Source organism: Erythrolamprus reginae, chromosome 6 (genome assembly GCF_031021105.1).
Source record: "Erythrolamprus reginae isolate rEryReg1 chromosome 6, rEryReg1.hap1, whole genome shotgun sequence".
NCBI lineage: Eukaryota > Metazoa > Chordata > Lepidosauria > Squamata > Dipsadidae > Erythrolamprus > Erythrolamprus reginae.
In genome coordinates this window covers 22,775,860-22,800,374 of record NC_091955.1, presented here as the reverse complement: position 1 = coordinate 22,800,374, position 24,515 = coordinate 22,775,860, and the positions used below count along the sequence as shown (strand labels likewise).

Below are 24,515 nucleotides of genomic sequence, written 5' to 3'. Positions count from 1 at the left end.
CGGCATGTGGATGTCTCCCCCACATCCACCTCCACACTCCTTGGGGCAGGAGCTGGGCCAGAGCTAACCACAACACTTTATGTCCTGCACATTGGCACTCCTTGGTTGTGGTGATGGTGGCAGTACCAGTGCTGAAGTTTACAGGCCTTTTAGCAGTCTCAGCTGGCCTTCATTAATGCAAGGCCTTTATATTAGCCAGCAGCACTGCTGGTGCCTTTTCTGAGCCTAAAACCCCATGCCACAACCAGCCATGCACACTGTTCTCCAAATCATGTGTGCTATTTTCCAAATTGTGGGGACATGTATAGTTTGCAGAACAGTGTTTGCAGTCTTGGGAAAAAGGCCTGGCGCGGTGAGCAACTGTCTTGCACAGGGCCGGGCTGAGTAAGGAAGGCCAGTTATGGCCAGCTGAGTGTGGTACAGCCAGCAAAGCACAAATGGGCTTTCCGATGCGGTGGCTGGCTGTGGTGTTTGAGGCAGCACTTGGTGGTGGTACAGTACTTAGGGCTAAAGTAGAGACTTGGTGGAGGTGGCTGATGGAAATTCTCGAAGGGCCTGAGCCTCTACTTCAGCCCTAGTGCCACGAATACTGCCACATGCCACTGCGCAGGACAGTCAAAAGGGCAGAGATGAGCAGCTGGGGGAAACACCCTGAGGTCATAAACACAGGCAAGTTACAAGCACCCCATTTTAATCATGTGACCAAGAGGTGCTATAACTTTGGGGACCAGGCATAAATACAGAGAAGGGTAATCATTCTATTGTCTTCATATTACCCTGAACAGCAAACACCAAGGTTTGTAAAGAAACAAAGATTCCCCCCCTTTGATCAGAAGCCAATCCAATATGGTTGGTGTAACATTAGATTGACTGGGGAAAAGGAATCCTAATCTTTACACCAGTGTTTCCCAACTTTGGCAACTTGAAGATATTTGGACTTCAACTCCCAGAATTCCCCAGCCAGCATTTGCTGGCTGGGGAATTCTGGGAGTTGAAGTCCAAATATCTTCAAGTTGCCAAGTTTGGGAAACATTGCTTTACACCACTACAAATCCATTACTTGGGCTTCATCACTTTCAGACCATGCTAGTTAGCCCCTTAAGAATTGTTGTTGAGATAACATTTTTGGGAGACCGTCCTTTTTTTTGTGGGGGTGGTAGTGGTCAAAAACTGTTTTATATAGCTATTTGTTTTATACTGCTATGGTTTATTATGTCTTTTTATTACTGCTTATATTGTTCTTATTATACCGTATTATTTTTATTACTGTACGCCGCCCAAAGTCAGCAAGGAGTTGTGCGCTTATAAGTCTAATAAGTTAAATTAAATTAATCCTACATGCCACCTTCAACTCTGAAATGTTATAAAATGCAACCAATTAATAAACTGTCCAACGGGAGAGCCAAAACCCCTTGCACAACCAAATAATAATAATAATAATAATAATAATAATAATAATAATAATAATAATAAATAATAATAATATTTTCCCAAATCGCCCAACCTTCCGGAGTGGTGGCCACAGCAAATCTATTAATTAAATTAAATAAAGCTGAATTCCTGTAGGCCTAACAAGCTCTTATTTTTCCCCAAGTTTTACCACAGAAAACGATAATATGAATTCGCTCCCTTGTTACACTTTTTTAAAACTATCCAAGCAATTAGTCCAAGGGGCGGCGGGGGGAGCACCAAGCGACCTCCGTTCTTCTACCTCGGTCCGATGGAGGCTCCTCTTCGACCTCGTCTTCGGCCTTCCGCCAGAAAAACGAAACCACCTTGGACAAAAGGTGGAACATTTTTCACCCTCAATCCTCCACGCGCGCACCTAGCTCCTCGCGCACGAAAATCCCTCGAAACGCGCCACGTGTCGATCAATTCTTTTCCCCAGCGCGCGCCGGCTGGCCGTTTAAGCTCCGCCCAGCCTGGAAACGGAGCTTTTTTTCCCCCGCTGGTACGCATGCGCGCGCGCGAGATTAAAGGCGGCGGTTGGTGAGGAGAGGGATGTGTAAGGAGTTGGGAGGGAGGGACGGGAGAAAAAGGGTGTCCCCCTTTTCCTTTTCCTAATTTAAACCCCGCTTCACTTTCCAGTCTCGACACACACACACACACAAAAACAAACACACATACCCACCCTCCCATATTTGTCTTCAGCGGTTTGGCAGATACCATATTCCACCCGAATGCCTTCAGAGCTTTCCCCAAGTCATTAAAGCCTCTCGATGCCTCGCTTGCCCCCCCCCCCCCCGTTTTCCAAGTGGAGCCTCGGCTCGGCTGATTCCCCACCTCAAGTTTTCTTCCCAAGGGTGGGACTACGGCCTCAATACGCCGTTACTCTGCTAAACAAATAATTCCCTTAACGCTTGTCAAACTATTTACTAAGTCAGCACTGCTTTTTTATTTTATTTATAAGATTTTTATTAATATTGATAGTTTCTACATTGCTTATTTGTCTCCTATGACAATCATTAAGTGTTGTACCACATGATTCTTGACAAATGTATCTTTTTTTAATGTACGCTGAGAGCATATACAGTACACCAAGGCAAAATCACACTTGGCCAATAAAATTATATTCTGCTATCACTGCTATTATTACTAGTTTTTTTCTCATCATTCCTAATACCCATTTCCTCTCACTTAGGACTGTATGACTTATCCCTTTTGTCTTTCTGTTTATCAGAGAGATCTTTGTGCAACCATGCTGATTTCTTCTGGGATTTCTTGTTTTTCTTATTTGACTGTAACTGGCTGCTTGTATCCTTAAGATTTTGATTAATATTGATTGCTTCCTCATTGCGTATTTGACCCCTATGGCAATCATTAAGTGTTGTACCTCATGATTCTTGACAAATATACTGTATCTTCTTTTATGTACACTGAGAGCATATGCACCAAAGACAAATTCTTTCTGTGTCCAATCACACTTGGCCAATAAAGAATTCTATTCTATTCTATTCTATTCCCATTCCACTCCACCCTACCCCACCCCACTCCTAATTGTAATGGAAGACAAATGCACTGGAAAGCAATGTGTGTGCGCGCGCATAGTATGTATTTCATATGCATAAGTATCTCTTACACAAGATGTACATCTTTTATATTTTCACGCATACATGTTATATAAAAGTGTGCAATTTTCTTTTTCAGATTTTTAAAGGCAGTGCTGGTATGTTTTGGTAGGTTGATGAGGACACCATTTCCACCTTGCATTTGCCTCAGTCGATCGAAGTATCAGGAATCCTGTAAAGACTCGGGATGTAAGCATACAGGGATTCCGTGGGTCAAAATAAGTCAAAGAGGGCTACTTTGCTTTGTCATTGAGGCGTTGGTATGCACCCCCTAGGAGGAAACGATGTAGGTTTATTGTTGACACAATAAAGATGGCTTGCCCTGCCCTTTTCCAGGAGGCTTGTCTATTCTAGTTTGTAGGCATGGTATTTTCATGCAAGTATTAAACAATCGATCTTATTTAGCTTTGCAAAACCAGATGAAATTGATCAGGTTTTTCCATCCTTGCTGTACCCTAAATTATGATTGACAGAGCACGGAACATGATTAAATTATAGCAGATCATCCATGTTATAACTTGCTTGCATCGTCAACAAGGTTATGTATACTTTCTGTGTTTGCACAATTCCTTACTCCATCTAGTTTTAATAAATAAGGAAACAATAAGAAAGGAAAGAAGAAAGGAAGGAGAGAGAAAGAAAGAAAAAGAAAAAAATAAGTACTGCAAAGCCTAGCCTGGGAATGTGCAGAATGTTCTACACACAAACCAAAATATACTTTTCTGATCTTTTGGTCCATATGCAGAATAAAATGACTTTTTTTTCAGGATATCAATGGAAGTGTGACTTTTGGAATAAAGAGATTTAGTAGGGGCAGAGGAACAAGTGAGAAAAACCGAGTGAGTGTATGTGGAAATGCTGACTGCAAGTATCAAAAATATCAGTTGTGGCTGATGGGAGGAAAGAAAGGAAGATTGGGAAGCAGACTGGTTGGTGAAATATGCCATAGTAGGGCATCAATGACAGTTTCCATTGACATAAAGGAATAGGAAAGGACTATAGAAATAGAGGGCAGCCAGCACACAATTATAGAGCAGAAAAATTAAGGTATCCTTGCCAACCTATTGTAGAATCTGTCTGGAATCCTCCAGACTTGGTTTTGACTGAAACCCAGCATAACCCAACATTTCCAGGTTTAGTTTCAGCTGAACTGTGGCCAGTCAGAAAGACTTTGGCAGAACTGCTGGAATGTGATGATTTGTTTCAAGTTCAAAATAATACATGTTTTCTGTTTTATGCATACAAAGTACCAAATTCAACTGTAGCTTATATTTCCAATATTTCCTCGGCTTTCCATATAAACTACAGAGGTATTCTTGGAAAATGGAAATAGAGAATGACTAAAGTTCAGATTTCTTGGGAAATGCATGTTTCTCCTCAGGAGAACAAAAGGGGAAAAGGCCAAAGATATACTGAAGTAGAAATAGCTAAATGACTTGATGGACTGTTAATGGGCAAACTTATCTGTTTGCTTTATGATGAAGAGAGTTCATGATTGAGCATCCCTAATTTATGAAACTATTCATCAAAAGATCTTGGCTGCAAAGTTCATTGGCTGAAAAAAATTGCCCTAACTTGATGCAAACCAGAGTTGTCTTATGAGTCAAAAAAGTAGTCATTAAGTAAGAATCTAAGCTTTGCCTGGTTTGTGTGTGTGTGGTGCCACAGTTAAAAACAAGCAGATATTTGGTCAAATTACAATGACAATTTTGAAGTTCTTTTTAAAAGCCATGCTCTATAGATACCCTTACTACTAGCCATGTTTGAAACGATGGTTGAGAGCAGGTCTTAATGCACAGTGGAGAAATGTGTACAAAAGACAGTACAATAAGTGAAATGGCTTTTAAATGGCTATGTTGACACAACAAGAGTTTGAGCTACTTTATGTAGGCTGCTATCTAATGGCCATTTGAGGTTTTGCACCATATCTGATGTATGTTTACAACTTGGATGTACTGTATATGTAAGTCTGATATAGGTTGGATAGTACAGTGGTACCTGTACCTAAGAATGCCTCTACTTAAGAACCTTTTTAGATAAGAACCGGGTGTTCAAGATATTTTTACCTTTTCTTAAGAACCATTTTCTACTTAAGAACCCAAGCCTGGAAAAATTCCCCAGGAAATTTGAGAGCGGCATGAAGGCCCGGCCAGTTTCCTGCCATTCCCCCTGAGTTTCTCTCTCTGGTGCAGTGTATGGGAGGCAGCCTCGCGCCGGGTATATGGGAGGCGCATGCTCCTCACCACCTCCGAGTCCCTCTTTTTTTTTAAGCCTTAAAGTTTTGGATTTTTTTTTATTCCTCTCACCTCACCTTCTTCCTTCTGCAGCGACTGTCCTCATCCTCTTCTTCTTCCTCCTCCTCCCACCCAAATTCCAAGCTTTTATTTCTTTCCTAATGGGTTTGCACACATTATTTGCTTTTACATTGATTTCTATTGGAAAAATTGCTTCTACTTACAAACTTTTCTACTTAAGAACCTGGTCATGGAACAAATTAAGTTCTTAAGTAGAGGTACCACCGTACATTTCAGTACTTGAAAACAATTGCCTACAGATAAAAGCTAGATATTATAATTGTGCCCATCTATTTCATTTTTACCAAGAAAAAATAGTGTCTCAAAATACTTTTCTCTTAATTTTAGCATAGACTTCTATGCTGGAGTTGTTTCTTAGTTGCAAGGAATGTTAAGGCAGTACAAAATGTCATCATTCCAGTTAACACTGTGCCAGTCACTTAAGAGAAGCTGGCATTCTTAATAGAATTTAATTTAACAAGTAGAGCAGTAGAGATTACATAAAACAAAAGTTATAATATTCTGTATGAGAGAATATATATTGATCTTTATTCTGAATTTCTTTTTACAAAACTAGACATGTATAATATATAGAAGTGTGCATTTCATACAATGTTCTTATCTAAAGGACTAAATCAAAATCTTGATTAATAATACTGCTTGTATTTTCAAATCTTGTTTTTAACCTTTAATTTTAATGAAAGAAAAGACATTTGGAATTAATGATACTCTCAAGTGGGCATGTTTGAGTTTTTGACCTACAAATCACTGTCCATGTTTAAGTTCCTGGCTCCTTTTTTCTTTTGATCCTCTTTCTTCAATGCTATTTGTATTGTGGTAAAAAATGATATGGCCTAGGACAACACAATCATATTTGATTTCAGTCAGTCCATTAGACACAGTTGGATTGAAATGATAATTTCTCGGTATCATAACATGAATATGATAAACAATTATACTGTTTAATATATGTTGTGTTGTACATTATGTTTTACTTCTCAGCAATATGGAATTTTACCTTGAAGTTGTTCATGAAGACTATGATGGAAAAACTTTGAGAAAATATGGTGTAGTAGTTTTGTAGTATGTTCTCTTCATTAACATTCTGTTGGCATTTTTATGTTCCCTTGCCTGAGTTTTTTTGCTGTGCTTTTGTTCTTGTATGAATAGACCCTGTTGAAAGCCAAAGTGGAAGAGAAAAATTTTCAAAGGGTGCATGAATCATTACACAGTGAGACTATAACAAAGTATGCAGACAGCTTTACTCCCCAAACTCTTCAAAGTTGACTATTAAACTTCTCAGTTTAAGGTATGTATGGCTTTTTTGCAGGGCTGATATATGCATCGATAAGTTGTAGTAATCAGTCTGTGCTGTAAATAATGTAATAATTTAACTGGGTACCATTGATTAGTTGCATGTATAGAAGAAAGTATTTTGTCACGCAATAATTACAACTGAAATACCAGATTCAGTAAAGATCTTATGCCATTTTTCTAGTACTTTGCCCAAATAAAACTTACAAAGAGTTTATAAATGAATAGTTACTCAGTTCATGATAAAATTAATCTTTAGTAAGAAATTATGCATATACATTGACATTTACTCAAATCTAATAAGATATATTCCAATTTACACCAACTGTTAGAGACCACTTTTTAGTTTCACAGTATAATGTTTTACAAAGTATAAAAAATTGTTAAGTACTTTAAAGTATAGTTAATTAAAATTAGAAATAAATTTATTAAATAATTTATTATCCTGCTCAGGCAGGGGGTTGGACTCGATGACCTAACGGTCCCTTTCAACTCTATTAATAAATAAATAAATAAATATTCCTTAGGCCAAAACAAATTGATGTGGAACTTTAATCTTAATACTTAAATAGGGATAAAATTTACCATCTATAAAATAAATCTGGGCTGAGAGGTTAATATTTTGAACATTCCTATGCAATGTGTGAGGTAATATGTATATTTAGATTTGTAATATCCCATAATAAATCTGTAGATACTAAAAGAAGCAGGGCTCTTTGTCATTATTATTAGATCTTTATCTCACCTTTTAAAAAAATACATATTTCTGTAAACACAAGGCATAACTTGAAAAATATATGAAAATTGATATTTTGTTATCTCTTTAAAGCATTATGACAAAGGAAGAATCTTACAGGGAAGAATTTAGTTATGATAGGATGCCAACTTTGGAACGTGGAAAACAACAGAATGGAAGTTATGTTCCAGATATTAAATCTAGCAATCTTCAGCTCTCCAAAAAATTTAATCCTTGTTTCTTTTATAAAACATGGATTTATTCATTACTGATGGGGGTAAGTGCAAGAAATTGTTCAGTTCTACTTTAGTCTAGCTAGTTATTGCTTTTATATACATGGAAAACAAACATTATTACATTGTCATCTATTTAACTCAGTTATAGGCAGTTTAAGTCTATATGTAGTCCTTCACTTAAAATAATTTCAAAGTTTGTAGAAAGGATCATTACAACTCCTGGTAAAAGCAGAAAGTTCATTGCCTGTTGTCTAAAAGGGGGTGGGGGGGAAGCACTTGTTACACCCTTTTTATATTTTCTCCTGGCATTGCTTTCAAAGAAAATAATAGGCACAAATTTGTTTTCAGCAGGTCAATGCAGTTTGGAAAAGGTTTATGCTACAGTGCAATTTAATCATAGGGCAATGCTTCCTATGAATTAACTCCATGATGACCCGTTAAAATAAAGATGCTTCTCAAAAGGCAACAGGACTTTCTTGGGGGGTTTTTCTTGAAAACATTTCCCTTCTCATGCAAAAGGTTTCTTCAAGACCTGAAGTTCTGAAGAACTGAAGAGTGAAGTTCTTGGATAAGAAGGTAAACATTTTCAAGACACCCCCCTCCCCAAGAAAGTCCAATTGCCTTTTAAAAAACATCTCTGGGACAGTTTATTTCTTCATATGTATTCTTTCTTTGTAAAATACAAGTACATTTATATTGCTGCCAGATATTTTGGATAATAATTCTCAAATTTATATTGCTTAGTTGTATAACTTTATCAATATATTGCTTGTCTTATTTTTATATTTCAGACTTGTGTTCTTGTTACCTCTGGCTTTTCTCTTTATTTGGGGAATGTTTTTCCCACTGAAATGGATTATTTGCGCTGTGCAGCAGGTTCAGTAAGCATTCTGCAGCATTGCTGTGGCTCCATGGAAATTTGAATTATAATTGCAATTTAATTACTTAATGTTAATTAAAGTTTACACATTTACTGTATCTCCAATTCTCTATACTGAAAATTATATGGCAATCTGTATATGTATACAGTGATCCCTCGATTAGCACGGTCTCGATTAGTGCGAAACGCTACAACACGGTTTTTCACAAAATATTAATTAAAAAATACTCCACGTTTTTTTTGCTATACCACGGTTTTTCCCACCCGATGACGTCATACGTCATCACCAAGAGTCACTTCTCTGTCTCTCTCTTTCTTTCCTGTCACTATGCTTCAATCATTTTCTCATTTCTCTTTTTTCTCCCCTTTTTTCTATCATTTCTCTCTCTCTTTCTTCCTCTCTCACACTCTCTTCCTCCCTTCTCTCTCCCCCCCTCCACTTGCCCACGAGAAGAAAAAAAGCAACCTCTGCCGGGCAGCTCCCCTTGTGCCCCCGCTTTGTGCCTGCCTCTTTTGGGGATTTTTTTTTCTTTTCTTTCTTGCGCTGGCGGCGGGAGCTGTTGGGGAGGGCTCTGCCGGGAAGGCCTCTCAGCTGCAGAGCCGAATGGGGGCGGAGGCAACAGCGGAGCCCGGCGCTGGGGCCATGCGAGGCTATTCATCCAGGGGGGGCGTGGACTGGCAAGTCGCCCTCCTTTCTCTCTCTTTCTCAAGATCGCTTGCCGCTTGCCTATTGCAGCGAAGGAGGCGAAGCAAGGCTCCAAGCTGCAAAGCGGCAAGCGGCAAGCGATCTTGGGGATTCCCCTTTGCCTGGGCGGCGGGAAGACCAAGGGAAGGTTCCTTCAGCCGCCCAACACCTGATCCGCTCCGCAGCGCGGCAGCAGCGAGGAGCCGAAGATGGGGTTTCCCCTTTGCCTTTACCCCATCTTCGGCTCCTCGCTGCTTCCGCGCTGCGGAGCAGATCAGCTGTTGGGCGGCTGAAGGAACTTTCCCTTGGTCTTCCCCGCCGCCCACACGCAAACTCCACCATCTGCGCATGTGCGGCCATGAAAAAAATGGCGCACATGCGCAGATGGTGGTTTTTACTTCCGCATCCAGTATAACGCGGAAATCGGTTAGCGCGGGAGGTCTTGGAACGTAACCCCCGCGCTAACCGAGAGATCACTGTATCTTCCTTAGCTCCTTGCTTATTGATGATCGATAAATTATTTACCATAAATGTGGCATTTTTTTTGCTTTCACCCAAGCAGATATAGTCATCCACAATAAAAGTTAAATTATTTTATATATACATTTTAATATAAATAGGTCCTGCAATGAAATGTTATTATTAGCAATTTCAGAAAAAAATCAGACTCTCCCCACCCCCCAAATTAATGTAAGTGTTCTCTGGTTCCACAAGAAATTAGAGTTGGTAGAGCTGGTGTTTGTTCTGGTTGTTGGTTCTAGTTGCTATTCTCATGAATATATTTTGGATGAGAACTTAATGTGAAGGAAACTTTCCCTTCAGATATTTTTGAACTGAGAAGAAGGGTTTCTGAATTTTTGCTGTAGCCCAGAAACCAGATGGGAATGATACAGGTATTAAAGATAGGCCCCATCTATGTTCCTTTCATAGAATACCTGTAAGAACTGCAACGTTTACATTGAAGTAAACTTGATTTTATTTATTTATTTGTTTGTTTATTGCATTTTCTTATTATAATTCTTGCTATTAAGTCCTACATAATAGCCTGCAGCTGGCTATTAGTAATAATAGCCTTTATTGTCATTGTACATCATAATATGCAATGAAATTGGCTTGGCCTCTACTGATGCAATCCATAACCAAAAATACAAGACAATATGAATAGTATAGAGAATAACTGGGGGGAAAGAACCATTCCGTCTGGTTACTTGTGGTGCTGCCCAGTCATCCACACCCTGATAATTGTCTCCCAGCAGCAACACTGGTAGCTATGTGCAGCAGGAGCCTGCTTGGCTACCAGCCCACTACTTCTGCTTTCTTGTGGCCATACAGAGCAGGAGGCTGAGTGGTATGATGGTGCTGCAGCTGTGAGTCAGGTGTTGGCATGGATGGCCTGGCTGCAAGGGCCCAGAGGTAAGCCAGTGCAGAGTGTGTGGGGCAGCTCTACGCCCCCATCTTACCCCCTGGCTGTGGCACCAGCATGTCTCTCAGCCTCCTGTCGTGCTGCAAGCAAGCAGAAGAAGTAGGCCTCCTGTAAGACACCCCCCCCCCCAAAGCTCTTATTTTGGGGCCCAAAAGAAAATAAGATCCAATCTTAGTTTTTTGGGAAACACAGGTACACACACACACAGGTACACACACTGTGTGTGTGTGTGTGTGCGCGCGGATGTGCGTGCATGCGTGCATGCCAGTAATCTCTTTAAATCATCACATAATGTGTAAAATCTCAGCAGATGGTGGCACTTTGCAAGAGTTGTCAGGGTAAGCAGAGTCAGTCCTGCTTATGAAAATCACCAGAGAATTCAAGGGTCACAAGCTGGACCGGGTGCTGAAAAATATCCTGGAGTAAAGCACAATACAACATTGCAAGGTTGTGTCCCTATAGCTATTAGAAGATGAGATTGTCTTTATTTTTAAGATGCAAAAGTCCACAAGAATATCTAAATTATATCTTTGATTAGAAACCTTTTGTTAAAACAACTTTGCATAATTTTTAAAGATGGTATCTCATTTAATTATTACCCCCCCCAACTTAAGTGAGTGATACAAGATTTCAGTAGTTTGAATAGATCTTGATTTTTCTATCATATTAAGTATCACACTAACATGAAAAAAATATTATTTTCTTAATGTTTTTGCCTAGTGTATTCCCTCAGCAGCAGTGTGTTTTACTATAGCCAGAAGCAAAGCTAATGTGGTAAGTTTTTAAGTTTAGAAAGTTGAGTAATCTATTATTCATGTATTATTTTAATTAAATAAGAAAAATAATGTTTTTACTGTTTTTACAGATACCTGATTTTCAGTTTCTATTTGTTTCAACATTTGCTATTACAACAACATGTTTAGTTTGGTTTGGATGCAAGCTTGTCTTAACCCCTACAGCAATAAATGTGAGTTGCAAACAACAGATATGGAACATTTGAACAAATCAGTCAAACGTTCTAACAAAAGATTTGATGTGTATTTTTTGATCATTAAGTAAAGGCTAGATAGAATATAATTACTGTTTCATCCACTTCTGTGTTTCATTAAAATTGCTGAATCCGGTGACAGGATGCTTAGATTTGGCCCATGGGCTCGCCTTGAAAACAGCAAAGGAATGGCCCATGGTGCCTTTGCCAGCAAAAACAGAGCTTGGAAGGGCCATGTGCAGATCTAGACTCTGTTTTTGTCTGTGACAGCTTCCTGCAACTCTCTGCCAGGGAAAATGGTGGTTGGGAGGGACACTTGCTGCCCTCCTGGGCTCAGTTTTCACTGACAGATGGCTGCAGGAGTCCGTCGCAGATGAAAACAGAGCCTCAATGAGTGACATTGAGCTGGCCATGCCCCCTGGCCACACACACAACTCCCCCCCTGTCAAACACAACCCTGATGTGGCCCTCAATTAAATTGAGTTTGACACCCCTGCATTAGATGCACAGAACTCTAGATCTGTGGGGATGGTATAAAAAAAGACCTTTTTTAGTGCTTATGTCCCTGAGGAGATAGATGGCTTCATAGAATCCCTAAGCCACATGCTCCTCTAGTGCTTTCTCTATAAAGATTCAAGGAAGATCAATATTTTCATCCTATTTTAAAAATCGACCCCCGTAGACAGCACAATATCTGTCTGATCCCTTCTCCAAAAAACCTAAATTCTGCCATTCAACTGGTTTTTAGAAAAGACCTTAAAATCTGGCTATTCCATGGGGACTGAGATATTAAAATGTCTCCCACCTCCCTGGCTTTGGAATATTTGTCTAATGTAATTGATATTACTGGTGTTCACATATGTAGATATACTTTAGTTTTTTAAATTATAATTTTGATATTATTTTAACCTAAATTATACATGATTGGATATGTTTGTGCCTCAAATTTGTAATCAACTGTATATGTAAATAAAAAGATAAATAGCATAATGCTGTTTTGTATAATGCTATATTTGGAAAACAGATGGACTCCTTCCTTATGCTAAAACATATATGACAATAATTATATCAATACACTTATGTTAATATAAATTATTTGAAACATTTTATCCACAGATAAATTTCAACCTGATTCTCCTGATTCTGCTCGAGGTTTTCATGGCAACTACTGTAATAATATCTGCTAGATCTAATGAGGAATGCTGCAGGGAAAAAAGAGTAAGGCTAACTTTTACTATGTATGTATGTATGTATGTATGTATGTATGTATGTATGTATGTATGCATGCATGCATGCATGTATGTATTTTGCATGCTACCTATCTAGCTTGAGGCAACTGCCTTATTTCAACATATATCAACATGATGATTTGGAGAATATATTCCCTATTAATTAAAAAAAATCAATATACTGTTCTGTCTATGCTATTGGAACTTATTCTTTGAGTCACACTTTCTTTTAAGTATAACTTATAGAAATGTATGAAACACATTTTCAGTATTTTTATATGTACATAATATTTTTGTAAACAACTATGTGACTGATCTTAAGGTCCGAAACTTGCTTCTTTCTTTTGAAATAATACATTTTTCTTAAACGTTAAGTCTCCAACCATACAGTAATTTTGTTGTGAATGTACTTGTGTATCTCAAACCTCACATAATACAATACTTGCAACATCTGTAGTTATACTAGCATATACAGATACATAACATATTGCATTCTGAAAATATTATAAGCGGTTTGTGATCCCTACAGTATTTTGTTGATAATTCGGAAGTAGAACAAAGTTATATTTTTAATTGTATCTTTTACTTAACCAATCAAGAGTGAATTCAGAGGTGCCTTACCTGAGGCAGGGCACTTTTATTTATTTTTATTTATTTGTTTGTTTTGTCTGGTACATAATGTTTGTGAGGATATACTCATAGTAATGTAACATCAATAAAAGATTATAAATCTGGAGAGGTCAACTGGACAGTCTAAGGGTAAAATTTTGGGGGTTAGGGGATGACACTACAGAGTCTGGTAATGAGTTCCATGCTTCGACCACTCGATTACTAAAGTTGTATTTTTTGCAGTCATGTTTGGAGCGGTTTACATTAAGTTTGAAGATTATTATCAAAGAAAATGAGGCCACCTGTGGTTGGGTGGGGCTGTGGTAATTAGTGAGGCTGATATAAATAGCAGCCTGTGGGTTTGGCCATTGTGGAGGATTATCTGATCGTTGTGTTTCGTGACTGCTTTATTGACTTGGACCTTTCGTGTGCTGATTTTTCCCCACTTTGAAACTAAACCAGGGCAAAGTGTGTTCCACTTTGTGAAAACAGAAGGACTGTGAATTGCCTCACAGCTTCAAGCTAAGTATCCCAGAACTGATAAGGGACTTGTACAAATTACCAGTTTGTTTGGAGACAAGTGCTCTTTGCTATCCCAAAAGAGGGCTTAGTTTAAGTGAATTTTCAGTATAAAGGACATTGTTTTGAATTTTCAAAGATGTGTGTGTCTGAAATTTGTACCTATGAATTTTTGGGAGGATTCTACCAGAGAGCCCGACAGAACAATATATATATATGTATTACATGGTAAAATCTTAACATTATAATTCTATCTGTCAATAGCTTCAACAGTATGTTAATGTTTGCTATTGTTGCTTTCTTATTTTGATAATCTTTTCCCTTTTAGACAATTATTTATGATACTACCAGTACATTGAACAATGTCAACTTCCCAATACGGATCCTAAAATCCTATTCGGTAAGGAAATTGTATTATCATTCTCAAAGAATCCTCCAGGACTTTGTTACTATTACCTAATTCCAATTATATTATTTTTATTTTAAGGTGGTGGAAGTAATTATTGGAATTTCTGCAGTGTTTGGAGGAATAATTGCCTTGCATATGGATGTGCTAATTTCTGGCCCGTATCTTTCAGTCACTTTTTTTTGGATTTTAGTTGCTGTAAGTAGCACTCAATTGAATATAGCTTATATTTATTTTCATTACAAATTATTATTAGCAACGAACAATTACTGTCTTTTTAAAAAATATATATAATTTTTTATTGATTTTTAAAGAATTTTACAAAAAACAAAACAGAAAACATAAGTGTACCATCACCATACAAAAAAAAACCCCTTCACCAGGGAAGAATCAATTTTGTGTCCTTCATTTGCTTTGTCTCTGGGTTACATTGTTCATTCTTTATAGAGTGATTGAATTTTATTTCTTACATTTGCATCGCTTACTGATGTTGTTAATATATAATTTTTAACCTTCTCCCCCCACCTCATTGTTGCTGCTAATTTCCCTTCATTATAATTATGTAGTCTAATTTCCATAATTTCATAGTGAATGTGATCCGCCATATATTTGCACCAATTTTTTATCGTCCATTTATTGTCATCTTTCCACCCAAGCACTATAGGTGCCACGAACAATTACTGTCATATGTTTTTATGTTATCTATAAACTACCTTTAATATTTTGTAATAACATGTCTCTACAAAATAGATACGTGGTTGTATCCCAGTGTTCCACAAAGTAATGAAAAGGGATCCATATCCTTTGTAGGTAGTTTCCATCTATTTTCAATTTACTTTCCTCCAGGCTTATTATAATTTATGTTTGGTATGTATGTGCTGTTTGGTTTTTAATTATGATAGGGTTTTTAGTTTTTTAATATTGGATTTGTGCCATTATAATATTGTTTTTATCGTTGTTGTGAGCCGCCCTGAGTCTTCGGAGAGGGGCGGCATACAAATCTAATAAATTATTATTATTATTATTATTATTATTATTACTACTACTACTATTACTTAAAACCCTTGTCCCAGGAAAGTGGAGTACTTCATGTGGTGGGGGAGAGCCTGGAACTGAAAATCTTCCATGCAGAAATTCAAGCAGGATTTTCATCTTTTGAGCAAAGACACAGTCATGTATGGCATGCCCTGGGTTTCCAGGGCCTTCCCAGCCTGCCTGAGGCATCCCACATTCTACCTTACTGCATTGCCTTGCATTGCTTGGAGTTTGGTTTACTCTGTCTCTGGGAGCTGGCTGAAAGAACTGCCTGCTGAAGAGGTTTTACTGAATTTTTGCTGAAGAAGTTTTACTGAATTATTTTACTGAAAGAGTAGTAGATGCTTTTAACAAACTTCCAGCAGACCTGGTTGGTAAATCCACAGTAGCTGAATTTAAACATGCCTGGGATAAACATATATCGATCCTAAGATAAAATACAGGAAATAGTATAAGAGCAGACTAGATGGACCATGAGGTCTTTTTCTGCCGTCAATCTTCTACGTTTCTATGTTTCTAAGTTCAGCTTCCCTTCCTTCATCCATGCACGGAACGGAGCTCCTTTGGTGGGCGGCAGGAATGCGCTGCAGATCTTTAATATTTGAGTTCCGTTTCAGTATCTCACCAAAGGAGCTGAGCTCTCCTGCATATGCGGAAGGGAACTCATTTGGCAGGATGCAGGAGTGGAGGTTGTTTCTGTATCCTGTCAATGGAATTTGGCTTCCTTCAGTAGGCAGCTTTATTAGCCAGCCCCCAGAGGTGAGAGGGAGTCCTCTTGGCAAATGGCAGCAGGTTGCAACCTTCCCTGCTGACTTCCCCATTGACTTTCTGGGGAAAAAGCCAGCAGAGAAGACTTCAAATATAGTCACATGGTCATGAGGCTCTTGGCAACTGGTTGTACATTTGAACAGGTTGTCAAGCACTCAGATTGTGATCACATGACTGTGGTGGTGATGGTGGTACAGTCATCCTTTCCAAGGCCATCTTAATTCCAAACCATCAAAGGAACAATAGTAAGTTGATGGCTACCTGCAGTCAGTTGAAATTTAAGGTTTTAAGAATGGCTTATACCTTCATTTGCCTAGAGGTCAATCTGTTGTTGGAAGTGGCCTGAGTCTTTATATATAATAAAGATTTGTTCTTAGTTCATCCCAGGTCAAGAGTAGAAAAGTTTCAACTAGACATGATATTTTTGGGCTTGGGTACAAAAACCAAAGCTGTGGATGTAAATTACAAAAGGGTCTGACATTCTCTTGAAATATAGCTTTCGAGGGTTCTTATACTCTGAACATGGTGTCACATTTATTTCTTTTCTTAGTGTTTTCCTAGTGCTATTGCAAGTCATGTTACTGCTGAATATCCAAGCAAATGCTTGGTGAGTACATTGTTAAAATAATTAAATGAAAACATACACAAGCCTCTAAATCCTTTAAACCAAAAATTATTAGCCTTGTGGTTTTTTTTAATCTCAAATGTATTTTTCATAAGATGCATATTGGTCCAATGAAGGCATTGCTGAACTGTTTGAGATCTTCCTTTTCATTGAGCAAAAAGTTATCTTTCTAGTATATTTCATAAGCCTCTTGTGGGGCCATGTGGGAAATGATCTCACAAGAATTGCTGAAAAAGTTGGCTGAGTGTGATTTTATGTTTGGACAAACCAATATGTTTGTCCAAATATGATTAGTGGGACGAAATGGTTTCATATCTTTTCATCTCCAAACATTTCAGTCTCCATTTCTTGTAACTATTTAAAATCTCAATACTTGTTTCAGTTGTTTCTTATTCAATATACAGTTTCAAACTTTATTATTTCTATTTTCAATTTGTTCTTGTGTATGGCTTCATTGTTACATTCTTAGTTATGCACCTCTTTTGTAATTTTTGTTATCATAAAGGCTAGCAGGAAACTGTCAAAAAAAATATCAAAGTGGCAATTGCCTGATTGAAGCCCTGCTCCTTTGAATATGTTTGCAATGTAGATGCACATAGAGAAGGAATGGGATATTGAATGGGCTGCCCTGAATGTTAATGTTTTATTCCTCCCCCCATCTTGCTCAGACATCATTAACATATTAAAAACAGGGACACCTTAAATAATTTAATAACATATGCAAAACAACATCCATTGCATGCCCAGATATGTACGAACTTGCAAGATAAGTAAAGTTTTAGTCCAGTCACAATGTATATTACTGTACTTCCTTGTCATGCAGTGAATGATGTCAGAACTTTAATTGAGTTTAGTACTAAATCCTGACTTCTATTTTCAGCCACATTTTCTCTGGATATTTAGTAACTTTGAATATATATTTTAATATAATATGTAAAAAATTCATCTGTTAATTTTTAATATTCATCTATCATTTCTCTATGAATATAGGTTAGTTAAAATCTTTGTGGAAATAAAAATTATAGTATAACACTTCTGATGACATAAAAAGGGACACATTTATGATTATATGTTCTTTGCAAATGTATATTTCACAATTTTATCTTTAATTTAGGTGGAAGTTCTTATTGCCATAAGCAGTATTACATCACCCTTGTTATTCACAGCTTCAGGATACTTGTCTTTCAGTATAATGCGCATTGTGGACATGATTAAAAATTATCCACCAACAATTCAAGTATGTTTTATATTTTTAAGCTAAATCTGTATGAATATTGTGTAGGTCATAGTATTCTGATTTCTAATGAAATAAGTTCTATAATTTATTAAAACAAATGTGACTCTAGATTATTTTGGAAGAGAAGTAGCAATTCATAGAAATGATATATTACAAGAATTTTGGAGATTACAGTTAGAAAATGTGAGCCAGGAGCTAAATAAAAAACTAACAAATTAACCAGAAAATACTTGGCTGCAGGTCTACCGGTTAAAGCAGAATTTTAGAGAAACTGATGGAGACCAAGTCAAGACTAGTGAATGCGCAATTTATTGTTTTTGTAATGTTTTAGAGATATTTATCAGTTGATTAACATCAATTTACGTATCACCAGGGAAAATATTTGCTCACAGATTTGCATACTGCCAAAGACAGTCATTTCAGGAAAGAATTTCAATCACTCACAAGTTTCTTCTTGCCAGCTATGGTAACATGAATTAGTTTTTGTAATTTTTAAATATGTTACTATATGAGACCTCTATTTGTTCAGCTAAAGAAAAAAGAAAGAGTGTTGCCTGTACCAAAGCTTAATGATCTGAGTTTAAAAAAACTCTGTTAAAAATATCAAATTTACTCCTAATTTCTCTTCCTTGGATTAAATATATTATACCACTGTGTTGCTGAATTCTGAAAGCAAATAAAGATAAGCCACTTCCTTGATTTTTTACATGATAGAAACTCTTCTTTTATTGACAAAGACAAACTAAATGACAATCTAAATGTTCAATTTAACATGTAAAAACTCAACAGCTTATATAAGTATATGCATGTGTGTGTGTTTATAGTAAGTAAATATTGATGAGTACTTATGTTTCATCGTGAACCTCTTGTTAAGAAATGATAAGAAAAGATATCAAACTAGCCTTCAGAAACAAGAAAATTTTTAATTGTGCAACTTGAAAAATGAATGATCTTTGAATCTCAATTGCCATGTATAAAACTGCTAGAGCCTAATACACCCATCTAGAGCCAATTTGATGTAGGGGTTAAAGTTTCAGGCTAAAAACTAGGACACACTACATTTTAGAGCTGCCTTAAGCACAAAGCCAGCAGGAGGACCTTGGGCCAGTTACTCTCTCAACCTTAGGTAGCAGACAAGGGCAAACCACTTTCCAAAATATAATTTAAAAAAAATCCTGCAAGACTAGTCCAGACAGTCACTAAGAATCAATATTGATTCAAAGCCATTAACCAATCAATCAACCAACCAAAATGCCTCTGGCAAAAGTAACATTTTGAGATAGAAAAGTATATAATGTTTAAGATAATTAAAACTAGCTTTGTATATCTGTTACTTTTAGCAATCTTACGATGTGCTACTCTTGCTTCTAATGCTGATGCTATTGGTTCAAGCTTTTTTGACAACTGGGACAGTCATACTCTGTGTAAATTTTAAAGCAAAAATGAAAATGCATGATTCATTATGGGCAGGGCCACTAACAAACAAACAAGAATACAAAACAACAGAGGTGAGCAATATTTACAGATTAAATTTCATAAAGAACATTGTTGATAATTTAAACCTTATTCCTCCCAAAATTGTTGAATGTTGATATTCAGAGCTTGTCATAATTATTCATTTAAATGTGCAGAATACTTTACATCTACAATTCTTTTTCTATATGCATGTGTATATATCTAGCAGAAATAAAGTCAACATCTGTTTCATAGATCAATTCCAAATTTTAGTTTACTTAAGACAGCATCCCCCCCCCCTTCCCAGGATACCTGTGAACTTGGTCATATTTATCCCTTGATATTGTTGTCGCTCTCTTTCATGAGTTTGTAGCCTTAAGTCATTAAATCCCTTGGAGGTCTATGAATGTTATTTTCACAATTATTTTACACATTTAAATACATTTTTCTGAGAAGGGATTCATAGGTTCTACCACTCATAAAGTGGTCCATGGCACAAAGAGATTAAAAAAATCCTACTAAATTACCCACTATATTCTGTTTGTTTTTCTGATATACAATTTTAAATCACTTGATTCAGAAATATTTTTCTTGCTTAATTTATATTTGCAAAATCTCATATATACATAAGTAAATATGAAAAGTTAAGCTATCTTATTGGTATATATGTATTTTTATGGATTATAAGAATACCTTAAAATATTATATGCAATTATATCTGTTCACTTATTGCCACATGTATTTATGAATCAAACAATATGAGCCAGACTTTTGCTTAGATTTCTTCTGTATCTTATGAATGCAGCAGAAATCTTAAAGCAGTACATAGCAAAGGATTTTAAAGCATTCCTTACATGCTACTTTATAAATTGAATTGGTGTCGTGAAATTTGTCTCAGGAGAAAAGCTGACATTGTGGTTCAAAATTAGAGCAAGTAGAAGGTTTGTTCAGGAAAATAGTAGAAAAGATTAAAATTCTCTTGCAGAATTCTTGTATTTATAATCATAGAAATGTATAATCAATTTATGTAATTCACCAAATCATGATCCATTATTATTACATATTTTTCTGCAATTTGTTTTATGTTCTATTCCCTTACATCTTTTTTTCTTCGTTTGTTTTAGGTCTCCACTAACAGCCTGAAGGATTTTGACAAAGAGAAAGCTTGGAAAGCGGTTGTAGTGCAGATGGCTCAGTAATCTGCACTAGGGAAACTGAACCAGGGAGATTTTAGGGCTAATTAATCTTTGTTTACAAGAGCTGTGGTATTAGACGCAAAGCAATTAATTTCATAGCAACTCCATTGACCAGAATGGCTTGAAAACAATTCTTGTGGCAGAATATTATCAATAAACAATAGCATCCTATAAAAGTAACATATTGTTCTAATAGTACATGTATATGATTTTAGCTCATCTTAATTTCAATGACTTTATTTACAAGCTGTTATTTTAAGCAGTACCATTGTTAATTACAGTAATACCTCAACTTACGAATTTAATTGGTGTCGGGAGGAGGCTCATAAGGTGAAAAGTTCGTATGAGGAAACATTGTTTCCCATAGGAATCAATGGAAAAGCAATTAATGCGTGCAAGCCCAAAAATCAGAAACCGGCCACCACCACCGAAGGAGGCTTGAGCCTCCCGATCCTCCCCACCCCTTTGCCATGCATGTCATCCTGCATGCAGGATGCCATGCAGTCAGGAAGGTCATCCTGCTCCCCCCCAGCCAAAAACACAATGGCGGTCTGCCACCTCCCGCGGAGCAATGGGAAGCTGAAGCCGCCGGCGGTTTAAGCCTCCCTTTGCTGCATGCTGCTTCGCCCTGCCTGTTGTCCTGGGCGAAGTGCTGGGGGGAGGGAGTTAGGAAGTTCCTCCTGCTCGCCTGTCATCCTGCATGCCTGTCAACCTTGTGTGCGCTGCAGAATGGGACGAGCCGGCGATGCACGCCCTGCTTCCCCCACCCTGGCTGCGGGCCATCCGCGCCGCTGCTCCGCTCGGTCGGCAGCCCCGGAAAGGCAGGAGCCGGGCGCTGGCCTGCTTTTTGTCCCCCGCCACTGCTGCCACCTGCGAGCGCTCTGCCAGGCGGCTCCCCCCGCTCCGCGCCTCCTTTGTCTCTGGGTCTGCAGAGGGAGGGAGGGAGGGAAGCAGAGCGGGGCGGCAGGCGAGACGACCGCCTCTCCGCTCGCCAAGCGCCGCGGGGAAGGAGGGAGAGAGAAGCAGGTGGGTAGCAGCCGCTTTCCTGCTTCCCTTCCTTCCTTCCCAACCGGCCTCTCGAGGGCAGCGGCGGCGGGTTCCCGGCCTTGGAGCTAGCAGTGGGGGTGGCCAAGGACCCCCTCCCCTGCGCCCCCTTCTCCGGCTCTCCGCCTGGGCCCTCCACCCTCCCCTGTCAGTTTATTGCACTATTTGTTTTTTCCTTTCTTGCTGGTGCTGCTGCATCCCTCCGCCCCCCCACCCTCAGCAGAAGCCAAGGACCCCCTCCCCCGCACCCTCCCCCAGCCGAGCCCGGTGCAGTTGCCACCCAGTTCCTCTTGGCAAAGCTCGCCCCTGATCCCCGAGGTCCTTGGGCCGAGGACGCCCCCACTGCAGATCGAGCGCGCGAAGGAAAGAGGCACCTCTCACCTTTCGCTGCTGCCCACCCGCCCTCTTTCGCCCAGCGCCGCTTCGGAAGCCGCCGGACGCTGTCAGGGGGGCGCAGCGCTTTGTTCCCGTAGCCACCTCGCTTGGCTCTGCAACTGCATCAGCGGCGGGAGCCGGATCCGGCCGCCACCCCCACTGCTAGCTCCGAGGCCGGGAACCTGCCGCTGCCGCCCTCGAGAGGCCGGTTGGGAAGGAAGGAAGGGAAGCAGTAAAGCGGCTGCTGCCCGCCTGCTTCTCTCTCCCTCCTTCCCCGCGGCGCTTGGTGAGCGGAGAGGCGGTCGTCTCGCCTGCCGCCCCGCTCTGCTTCCCTCCCTCCCTCCCTCCTGGAGCCGCCTGGCAGAGCGCTCGCAGGTGGTGGCAGTGGCGGGGGACAAAAAGCAGGCCAGCGCCTGGCTCCTGCCTCTCCGGGGCCGCCGACCGAGCGGGGGCAGCGGCGCGGACGGCCCGCAGCCAGGGTGGGGGAAGCGGGGCGTGCATCGCTAGCTCGTCCCGTTCTGCGGCGCACACAAGGTGGACAGGCATGCAGGATGACAGTCGAGCAGGAGGACCTTCCTAACTCCCTCCCCCCAGCACTTCGCCCAGGACAACAGGCAGGGCGAAGCAGCATGCAGCAAAGGGAGGCTTAAACCGCCGGCAGCTTCAGCTTCCCATTGCTCCGCGGGCGGCGGCAGACCGCCATTGTGTTTTTGGCTGGGGGGGGAGCAGGATGACCTTCCTGACTGCATGGCATCCTGCATGCAGGATGACATGCATGGCAAAGGGGCGGGGAGGATCGGCAGTTTCTGATTTTTGGGCTTGCACGCATTAATTGCTTTTCCTCCCGACACCAATTAAATTCGTAAGTCGAGGTGTTACTGTAAATATTTTGACTATATGAAAGTTAGTGCAAATAACTATGAATTAGTTTTGTTATTGCAAGAAACTAATACAATTACTGGTATTTGGTTGATATAAAATTTATGCAAGTTTGTAACAAATACATTTTACCCATAATCTTTTGCTGATGGTTTATTTTTAAAGTTAAACTTGTTTTTACTTTTGGATAAAATAAAAATCGTTATTGCAAGTCGGTTCTAGTCATTGGATTGGTGTGCTTTAACTAAAATCACAGAAGTTTCACAATTGTCAACTGTCACTTGCAGATCTGATCACAGGAACACACAATCCTGCATTCATAGATTATACATAATCATAGTGTGGTTTTGACATAGTGCAATCAATTAAAAGAAGAAAATGAATGGTCATGTTTGGTTGAGGCAGAAATCCAGAATTCACGTGGTTATTAATTGCAGCTTAGTGTGATGAGTAAATGGAGATGCATGCTTTTTATTTACTTTTGTGTTCAATCTACTACTTTGATAAATGCTCAAGAATATAAGGCAGAATCAGCTCAAGAAACCAGGACTCTTTTTAAACAGACAATTTTGAAATACAGGTATGTTTTTTTTTTTACTTTAGCCAACAACCTTGATTTTAAAAATGCAGCTACATTTGTCAATAGGAATTGGGACTGTGGAGAGGTAGCCATATTTTTAGACAAGTGATTTCTTTTTTATGGTTTCTAATATAGTAACAGCTTTCTTCTTTCCCAACTTGTTTATTTTATATTACACAACTTTAATATTGGTCTGTGTGTTAAAACTGAAACAGTTTCAGTGTTCAGTTTTTAACCTTAATTATCCATTTCTTTACCAAATCATATTTTTAATATGATGGTCTTATAATAGTTTAATAAATGGCACTAAGTGTAGTAAATGTGGCAAAAAAAGAGCTATTGATTGTTAATAGCTGGAAAATATCCGACCCTTTTGAGTGATTTGGACAATGTATTACAGTAATGCATTTAAACACTGTAAAGAAACATTTTAATAAATAAAATCATTTCACTTTGATTCTTGGGCTAGATTTTTCTGATGGGAGCTAATGTACAACAAAAGAAGATACTATGAAATTAGTGTCATTAAATTATAATTGAAAAAGATTTGAACAGAAAAGAGTTCAAGAATATTTTTAAAAAATGGATTATGTCCAAGAAAAGGATAAAGAAGTGTATCAACCAAATTTATGGCCGAGTTATTTTATGGCTTAGAAGTCAGTGTTGAAAAAAGTAATGTCGGGTCCCATTCATCCATAATTTCAATAATAAGGAATGTGAGATAAGACCTTAGAAGATACGCAGTGTCATTTGGCAAAGGTGGTGCTTTTTCATATTCTACTTTCAAATCATAGAATATCTTGCTGATAATAACTCTAAACTCTGCATAGAAATGAACTGGAAAATACAGGTTTCAGTAGATTATATTATGCAAAATCACCATCCCTTAACAGGCCATTGGTAAAAAAATATCCAGTGTGTAACATATGATACT

The 24,515-nt window shown here is 38.7% G+C and overlaps 2 protein-coding genes across 3 annotated transcripts in view; one reads left to right on the top strand and one right to left on the bottom strand.

Moving 5' to 3' along the window:
* MOV10L1 (Mov10 like RNA helicase 1) overlaps positions 1-1,884 on the bottom strand; it is a 65,217-nt gene extending 63,333 nt beyond the window's left edge. For both annotated transcript variants that reach the window (XM_070755382.1, XM_070755383.1), the window contains exon 1: positions 1,712-1,884. In XM_070755382.1, coding sequence (XP_070611483.1) covers positions 1,712-1,796 — 85 coding nt within the window. In that variant the 5' untranslated portion in view covers positions 1,797-1,884. The remainder of the gene's footprint in view (positions 1-1,711) is intronic.
* Positions 1,885-1,971: 87 nt separating this feature from the next.
* MLC1 (modulator of VRAC current 1) lies at positions 1,972-21,157 on the top strand. Its single transcript, XM_070754727.1, has 14 exons — positions 1,972-1,989; positions 3,148-3,257; positions 6,533-6,671; positions 7,506-7,689; positions 8,440-8,529; positions 11,357-11,410; positions 11,502-11,603; positions 12,741-12,842; positions 14,310-14,381; positions 14,469-14,585; positions 16,741-16,797; positions 17,930-18,052; positions 19,393-19,560; positions 20,632-21,157. The coding sequence occupies exons 4-14, from the start codon at positions 7,510-7,512 to the stop codon at positions 20,704-20,706; spliced, it is 1,140 nt and encodes a 379-aa protein (XP_070610828.1). The 5' UTR covers positions 1,972-1,989; positions 3,148-3,257; positions 6,533-6,671; positions 7,506-7,509; the 3' UTR covers positions 20,707-21,157.
* Positions 21,158-24,515: the final 3,358 nt, after the last annotated feature.

Excerpts from the sequence above, each read along its gene's own strand:
- MLC1 (XM_070754727.1), top strand. The coding sequence starts at position 7,510 with ATGACAAAGGAAGAATCTTACAGGGAAGAATTTAGTTATGATAGGATG. Across the intron at positions 8,530-11,356 it reads TGCGCTGTGCAGCAGGTTCA|TGTATTCCCTCAGCAGCAGT; the intron begins GTAAGCATTCTG and ends GTTTTTGCCTAG. Across the intron at positions 19,561-20,631 it reads AAGAATACAAAACAACAGAG|GTCTCCACTAACAGCCTGAA; the intron begins GTGAGCAATATT and ends CGTTTGTTTTAG.